General features: G+C 48.3%; 1 protein-coding gene across 1 annotated transcript; it reads right to left on the bottom strand.

Moving 5' to 3' along the window:
* Positions 1–1,713: 1,713 nt before the first annotated feature.
* IRF2BPL (interferon regulatory factor 2 binding protein like) lies at positions 1,714–5,551 on the bottom strand. The gene has a single exon (XM_070754255.1). The coding sequence runs from the start codon at positions 4,647–4,649 to the stop codon at positions 2,496–2,498; it is 2,154 nt and encodes a 717-aa protein (XP_070610356.1). The 5' UTR covers positions 4,650–5,551; the 3' UTR covers positions 1,714–2,495.
* Between the last annotated feature and the right edge of the window lie 3,124 nt (positions 5,552–8,675).

Genomic DNA, 8,675 nt, shown 5'->3' with positions numbered 1-8,675 from the left:
ACCAGATTATTTTGAAAAATAGTTTTAAATAGGGAAACCTGCAAGTTAAGGATATTTTTAGAGCATTGGCTACAATGCATTTAATTAAATATTTTAATCAGAACTATTTATTGTGATATATCCATAAAGTAATAAACAGTAAGAATTGAAAGGGATTTTGAAAATTGTCTGATCCATTATCTACCTTTACAATACAACCATAATGCTTAAAATCTGATATCCATTTTCAGGGAAATAACATCAATGGAGGCTTATTCCTATGAGGCAATTTGAGGATGGCATTACGGTATTATATTGCCTATATTGCCTCTTGGGCTACTTTCTTTATTCTGTAAATTCCAATAAAATAGAATCAGTATGGACTGATGCCACTGTAAAGAACTTTATTTTAAAACCGGAAAATGTGTATTGTACAAGTTATTCATTCCAAACTGCAGTCTGTATTATGGTACTAACAAGCAAATCTCAAAATAGTGAAGATACTCAGCTGTTGAAATCTAGAGGCATAGCACAACCCTAAAAAAAGCGGGTAGCTTTATTTATACTCCCATCCTGAATAGAAACTGTAGTACTCACACCAAATACAAGCCCAAAGGCCAAGAGGGCTGTTTTAAAATGCCTCCTCCCATCTGTTTTTCAATGGGCCAAATGTGTAAATGCTACTGGCTGCTGGTAACCTGTAGTACAATGGACTGGGGCCACCTCTTCATTCATACTACAAAAGCATTGAAACATCAACAATGTGCTGTTTGTTTGCATTTCCAGCCAGAGGGGCCTGTGTGTTGATTCTCCCTGTTGATCTGATCAACTAGCAGGCATTTTACCACACCCAGATCTCATGAAAATGCAAATGTCACTTCTGTAAATGTAATAAAAAGAACAATTGCATCCAACCACTGCCAGGAGGAATACAGTTCAGTCTAATCACTCTGCAATTAGTAACAATTTTAGGGGTGGAGGATGCAATCATTGACATTCTATACTTGCATGTATAAGGAAATCACTTTTTAGATGAAAAGTTGTGTATTAAAACATATGCTTTAATAGGACCCTCTCTAATCTCCCTCCCCAAATAAGATTTGGTTGTTATTAATTGCAAAAGTCATTGGATGCTCCTTTACATAATGTAATCTTAAATATGTTCACTAGGACATAGATGTAGAACCAAAAATAGACTTAAGTGTCAAACAAATATTCATAGTGTTCAGTTACATGTTTTTTGTATGAAAAAGACCTTAACAAATTACAATCCAATTTAGTCCCTGTTTCTTGAGAGGTAATCTCTAATTTACGTCATGGGGCTTATTCCACACAAGCATACATGACTGCAGACTTAAACAGCAAATGAAGATAAATCCAACTCCATGCATTTATTTCTGAATAAACCCAGGGAGGATGTTACCTCCCTGTGTATCTCTTTTTTTTAAAGCCTCTATATAACAAAGCTGTAGAATTAAATGGGGAAATGGGGTGAGAGAGATAACAAGAAAATGCTTAGTCAGCAGCTGTCCTGTAATATTAAAAGGTGAAATGTAAATAGGCACAGTGCCAGTGTCTAGATAAGCTCAATAGTATCATTCTCTCTGTGTGTATAAATGGCACAGAATAAGTTAAAGACCTGTGGCAAAATTAAGGGTATTCAAAAAGGTCAGCACATTTTGTCCTTTCTGTTTTTTATGCACTGGGCAAAAAAAGAACCCCTTACTCAGAAACTATTAATATCAATTGAATTTATTACAATTTACTAAGCTCCAAGGCACATTACAGTGTTCTGTTAACTACAGAAATGTATAAAGGACAAACAGAGCATGTTTTCCATTTACAGCAATTTTGCTCTAGTGTTAAAAAGCTTCCGTGCATCAATAAAGCCAAAACAAAACAATTAACAAAACAAAAACATGGTTTAAATTTCTCAGATCAATAGGAAAAAAAATGAAACTTTTTACAAAGTCGCAAAGAAAAAGTCTCTCCTGTATTACCCTACCATGTTGCAAAAGAATAAAAAGAAATAAAAACAGGAAAGGAAAGAAAAAGTGAAATACTGTACTAAGATTCTGGGGCTGTAAAACGTAAGCTGTCACCATTTTTGTAGCATTTTTTTAGGCATGACACTGGCCCTGGCAAATGAAAAGGGATATTTTCTTTTTCTTTTAGAGAAGTGCATACATTTACAAAAATACACACCAGCAGCAGGTAATTGCTAAAGGTTATTTAACCATGTACCTAGCCAACACACTGTCAAGGAAATGAGAAACAGGTATTATATGGTGACCAAACAATATTATATTCTGTTTTAACAAAACAAAACAAAAAGAACAGCTCTATCCTTCAAATGAAGAAGGGTACATACCTTTGTTTCAAAATATAGAAACATACGACGAAAATAAGATCTATACATAAGACTAAACTTTTTGTAGTATTGTCCCATGTGTTTTGAATATTCACAATTCTACATCTTCAGATGGCTGGACAGCATTGGATTTGCTGTTTTGATTTCAAGGGTCTCTCTCCTTTTTCACTTTCACATCCCCAGCTAAAATGGTCGCAATTTCCCCCTGCATAAATGCCCAAGGTACGTTAGAACCTACTAAAGGGCATTTCTCTCCACTGGGGCAATAGACTTCACCAGTTGCCCCCTGAGCCTTGATACTCTCCCGAGAACAAGGGAAGCAGAATTTGTGACTGGGCACCGAAGGGCATTGCACAAAGTGTGTGTCTTCCAAGCGTTCGTGGCAAATGGTGCAGCACAGGGGTCCGCTATTGGCCATGGGCGAGTCTGGAATGTTCTGGGGGTGCACTTGGTCCATGCCAGGGTGGGTGTTGGGGGGTGGAGGGGCTACTTGCAAGTTCATATCCCCATTGCGGGAAGCCAGGCGACGTTGGCCTGGCACAGAGGCAGGGGACACTGGGCTGCTGCTGTTTCTCCGGGTTGAGGTGGTCGAGTGCACAGAACTGCCATCCTTGGGTGAATGGGCATTGCCCAGGGTATCAGCCACTGACATGAGCGCAGCCATGGGCGACTGTCCATTCTGTGGGGCTGATTCAGGTGGGGTGGTCCGGTTGGAATGAGGTCCCAAGGGTGGTGGGGGTGGTGGCACTCCACCAAAGCCACCTGCAGTCATGGTAAGTTTGAGTGCCTCACTCTGGCTAGCCATCCATTGCTGCCGCTGCTGCTCATCGCTCAACTTGAGGCTCCCCTCCGATGCAGAGTCCGATGGCTCTGGAGAGGCCTTCCTCTTGCGCATGCCACCACTGCTGCCTGCACTACTTCCCCCACCAGGCCCACGGCTAGAGGCTGGCCCACCTGATCCAGCACTAGAGGAGGAGGTCGGGACCCGGGGTAATGTGATAAGAGTAGTGGGAAGCATCGGGCAGGAAGCATCAAGGTAGGGCTGGGGTAGCATATCAGCACCCACCATCTCTTTGAAGAAGCGCACTGATTCAGGCAGGAGGTCACCCAGGAGACGCCAATCCCCCGAGCCATGCTTCTTCTCATATTCGAGGTACTTGAAGCCTGAGGAGAGGCCACGGCCAAAGTCTTTCATGCAGTCTTGGTACATCTGCTTGGCCACCCCTGAGGCGCTGGAAAACACTGTGCCAGAGCCACTAGGGTATTCGATGAACAGCTTTAGCTCATAGTCGAGTCCAGGCTTAGAGACAGCATCAAAGGCGAAGATGCGGCCCAGCAGTGCATGGTCCTTCTTGAAACGCACTTCGTAGGGCGTGCAACCAGCCAAGGTCAGCAGTGTTTCACGCACCAGCTTTGGCTTGCTGGCCCACTCTTCGGCACGGTTGCGGAGGCTCTCGCTCAGCTCTGCCAGTGCCTCGGCGTTGCGCTGCTTCTCCTTTAGCTCCCGCTCTTGATCCCCGCTGCTTGACACCGAGCCCGGCCTCTTCCCACACGGGTCCCCGGAGGAAGAAGTTGAGGAGGACGAAGAGGATGAGGAAGAGGAGGATGAAGCTGGGGGGCCTCTTGGAGGGGGCAGCGCCACCCCTGAACTAGCCGGCCCATTGAGCAGCGTCTGGGGCAAGAGGTTGGGTGGCACGTTGAGCTGGGCCCCGCTGCTGCCAGAAGGGAGACCACTCACCAGCCCGCCGTGCGCCCCTCGCCTGGAGGATGAGGAGGAAGAAGAGTTGGGGCTCTGACGGTTCAGCTCCGGCGGCCCGTCATCCGGCGCTTTGGGGAAACCGTTCGGTCCGCCCAGGCCGTTGGGGAGGCGGCCCGCATGGCTTCCACCCAGGCTGCCCGGAGGCGGCGGCGGGTACTCGAAGCGGCCTCGCTGCTCGCTCAGCCCGTAGCGCTCTAGGCCCAAGGGCGCTTTGGAGGAGGCGGCGTCTACATGGTTGAGCCCCTGAACGGCGGCCGCCGCCGCCACGGCCGCCGCCGCTTCTTTGGCCGACAGCGCGACGGCTTTGACGCCCACCGGAGGCGGCGGTCCCGGCGAGCGGCCGTCCTGGAAGCAGCCGTGAGCCCGCTTGAGCTGCCGGGCGGTCTCGATGACGAACTCGATGCGGTCGGCTCCCTCGTAGTTGACGCAACCGCGGCAGACGGGCTCGCTGAAATCCCAAATCATGGCCCAGGGCATGCGGGGCAGGTCGCACAGGTAGCAGGACTGCCGCCGCGAGGATGACACCTGTGCCGCCGACATGGCTGCCCGGCGGAGGGGCTCTTCTTCTCCGACCTCGCTCGCTGCCGCCTCTGCTGACACTCTGAGGGGAACCTTCCAAGCTTCTTCGCTTGCCTTTTACCTGGCCGGACGGGAAGCTCTTCCGAGAGTCGTCGTCGAGCGAGGGCCGGGGGCTGAATCCCCCCCGGCCGGCCGCTTCTTCAGCCCCTTCCCGACACTTCTTCCAACGGTGCCTTGTAAGCAGCGGCTGGTCTTCCCCCTCCCTCCGCCTCGCCTCCTCCTCCTCTCGCGGTGTAGGATGCGGGAGGGAGAAGTGCTGAGGGACAAGGCGCCGAGGAGGAGGAGGAGGAGGAAGGCGGCGGGCTGAGGGGAATCTGCTACCTGCCGCTCGACCCAAGCGGGCCGCTTTTCCCAACGGCGTGGAGAGACGGAGGTGGAGAGGGAGGGGGTTGGGGGGGGGACACCCTACAACAACGGGGCGCGGGCGCTCAAGACCGCTCCGGAAAGTGGGTGCGCCTCAGGTTAGGCGGCGGGGGCGGCATCACGACGAGCGAGCGAAGCAGGGCCGCCGCGCTCGACTCACATCCTTGGGAGCCCCCCTCGGAAGCGACGAGACGCGGGAAAAAGCCCGAGGAGTCAACTCTGGGACGGTTGGCTTTGCCGAGTCTTTCCGAGCGCCGCTCGTCCTCAGCCCCTCCTCGCACGGCGCTCCATCCGCTTCTCGCTACTCAGTTCAGATGCCACCTGGGTGGAGCGCTCACGTCACGGCTCGCTCGCGCGCTCTCCCTCCCCCCTCCTCCCCGTTTTCCTCCCCTGCTTTTTTTTGTGGGTTTTTTTTTTTTGCTCGTTCCCCTTTCTGGCGCTGACTGAGTGACCGACTCACCAGCTTCTCCTCCCCCCTCCCCCCTCCGGGTTGAAGGAGGGGAGAGCCCACTTGTTCCACGGCTACTGCGCAGGCTCGGCACTCTGCCCGTTTCCTCCTTTCCCTTCCACCCTCCCCCATGTGTACAACAGCTGAAGCAAACGCGAGCTGCTTCGTGGAAACCAAGGAGATTCTCTCTCTCTCTCACACACACACACACACACACACACACAAAATCTCTCTCACACACACAAACTCACACAGACACTCACAAAAACACTCTCACACACAAACACTCACATACACACACAAACTCTCTCTCTCTCCCTCACACACACACACACCCCTCTAATACACACACTGTCAGTAAGCCACACTGGTCTAACAGCCAATGATAGACATACTGTATTGTAACCAGAGTACCTGTGGCAATGGTGGTTTGTTCAGACAATAATACAAGCCAACATAGAGTAAAAGTGTTATTTACAAGATATACGATATCTCCATAATCTTACACACAGTAATTATAATACACTCCATTTTTTTTCAAACAAAGCAGGTACGTATAGTACTACATATATTATCTCCTTCATCCTCAACAGTTACATATATTCCACAGTATCCTGCACACACACCTCATACATACCTCTCTCACACACAAACATAAGACCCCCTCCCTCCGACATGTAGACTGCAGGCTATGTTTGGAAAATTAAACGCTGGGTTTCATCCCTCCCCCTCTCTCTCCCTTCATGGCAGTTTTCCCCAAAGCAAACAGGCAGCCAGAAAAGCACATGCGGAAGATGATTGCGCGTTCCTGGCCGAGTTTTCTGCTTACAAACGTAACGAATGTGTGTGTGTGTGCGTGTGTGTGTGTGTGTGTAAAGGGGCGGGAGAGAGAGAGAGAGCTGATTTGATGTTTTTTTTTAAAAATCCCCCCTCCTTTCCGTTTTAGGGAACCGCAAGCAGCGATCTTTTTCATCGCTAGCAACGACAGAACTGTTAAATATGGGGCTGTTTTATTTATTTTTTTATTTTTGCAAGCATCTCTTTTGGGTGCCCCAAATTAATGACTGGGTGTGATCTATTTATTTGCAATAGACGCATTTATTTGCAATAGACTCGTTTATTTGCAATACTCATTTATTCGCAATACTTACAAACCTTTTAGGTCACACAACCTCTTCGTGTTTTGCATAGCTTGCATTCCCTTAGGGTTAAAAACGTTAGAGTCCTGCGTACGGGGTGTCTACTGAGCATGGTGAGAGTTGAAATGAATTTTCATTCAGGACCCAAGGCTGCGAAGAACTTGTCCCTGAGGGATCTATCGACACCCCCCCACCAACCAACCCCCCCCCCCCCTTCAGCTGCAAGTCAGCAACCGGGCTGCCTTTTTTTCTTTTGAAATAACTGCTCTGTAGCTTTGTGTTCCCAAGAGAAGTGCAGCATCGCTCGGAGGAGGTCCCTCTGCAGCCGTCTGGAAGTTTGACTCTGGATCAAGGGGAAGAGGGGCCGACTTGGAATCCTTGGAAAGCTTGGGATCCGGTTTCCCAGCCCCGCCGTCTTTCCCTCCCCCGGCCTCCGGAGCCCGATTCGCTTGCTTAGCTGGCGGTGCGCTCGGGTTGCAAAGGGACCGGCCTGCGAGGCGTCCCTGGGCAGGCCGATCCAGGTTGTGTCACTGGCTTTGCCGAGTAATGAACCGTCCGGGGTGAGTCAACATTCCCCGGAGTGAGGAAACGGTGCTGTTGCCCGCGGAGAAAACCGTAGCATGTTATGGATGGGTTGGGCTGCACAACCCGCCCCTTGCAATATTTGCTCGGCGCTTTGCCTTCGGTGCCAGAGCAAGAGAGAAAGCGGAATTCGAAAAAGGAAACTCGTTTAATTCGGAATGCAAAAGGAGGGTTACACCTTCACACACACACATTTAAACCTAAAGTCAACATCTCAGTCAGCACCAGCCTTGAAAAATACATTTCCACGGGTATTGTTGTCAGATGGCATCTCCTAGGATAGGAACGTTTAGACCCTCCTGATATTTCTAAGAGTTTCTCTTTAAAAATAAATAGAATTTTATTGGCCAATAAAAGAAAAAGATACATATGTCAAGAATCATGTGGTACAACACTTAATGATTGTCATAGGGGTCAAGCAAGCAATGAAGAAACTATTAATAGAAATCTTAGGATACAAGCAACAAGTTACAGTCATACAGTCCTAAGTGGGAGGAAATGCAGTAATGCAAAACCAAAACTCGCCCTCTGGCTAAATCCAAACACAGCTGGGAAACAAGACACTGAGGATTATAGGAATTGTAGCATAGTTTGCAGGAGATTGAATTAAACTTTTAGTTTTAAAAAAAGCCGGTTTTCACAGGAAAAAGGGTAAAATTCAGGAGGTTCTGGAGAACCAATAACAGAAATTTTGAGTAGTTTGGTGAACCCGCAAATACTACCTCTGGCTCCTCCCAAAGTTGGGTGGCAATGGGGATTTTGCAGAATCCTTCCTCAGCCCCACCCACAAAACTGGTAGGGAAAAATTCTGAACCTCACCCCTGCAGGAGAACCCCTCTTAATTCCATGGCACATGCTCAAGATTGCAGTCCTAATCTGATTTGCTCATCAGATGTGAGGATTGTGCAAGCCATACCAACACCCTATATTCCAACATGTTTTATGAAATTAACCGAATTTCTGGCTTCCTAAGGCTCAGTTAGCAGACTGTGTTGGGGACATAGCTAGGCTAAATATGTGTTGGTGTGAATCCAACCAGTGAGGATTCTGCGGGCAAGTCAGGGTTGGGATGAAACAATGAAGGTTGTTTATGACCTTTAGTTACAACCAGAATTTATGTTGCTGAGCTAAACAGTTGAGTTTGCCTCATTTTACAATTTTTTTGCCACAGTTAAGTAAATTATTGCATTTGTTAAATTAGTAATATATAGTGGTGCCTCTACTTAAGAACTTTTCTAGATAAGAACCAGATGCTCAATTTTTTTTGCCTCTATTTAAGAACCATTTTCTACTTAAGAAGCCGAGCCTGGAAAAATTTCCCAGGAAATTTGAGAGCGGCACAAAGGCCTGGCCAGTTTCCTGCCATTCCCCTTTTAATCCCAGCCATCTTGGGTTTTTCTGGGCTGCCAGAGGAGCCTTTTGGTGGTGCTTAAGGTGGCTTTGACAGCCCAGAGC

This window comes from Erythrolamprus reginae, chromosome 1 (genome assembly GCF_031021105.1).
Source record: "Erythrolamprus reginae isolate rEryReg1 chromosome 1, rEryReg1.hap1, whole genome shotgun sequence".
Classification (NCBI taxonomy): Eukaryota; Metazoa; Chordata; class Lepidosauria; order Squamata; family Dipsadidae; genus Erythrolamprus; species Erythrolamprus reginae.
Note: the sequence above shows the minus strand (reverse complement) of the source record. Positions and strands in the feature narration are given on the sequence as shown.

What these genes read in the sequence shown, in the direction of transcription:
- IRF2BPL (XM_070754255.1), bottom strand. Translation starts at nt 4,649, where the DNA reads ATGTCGGCGGCACAGGTGTCATCCTCGCGGCGGCAGTCCTGCTACCTG.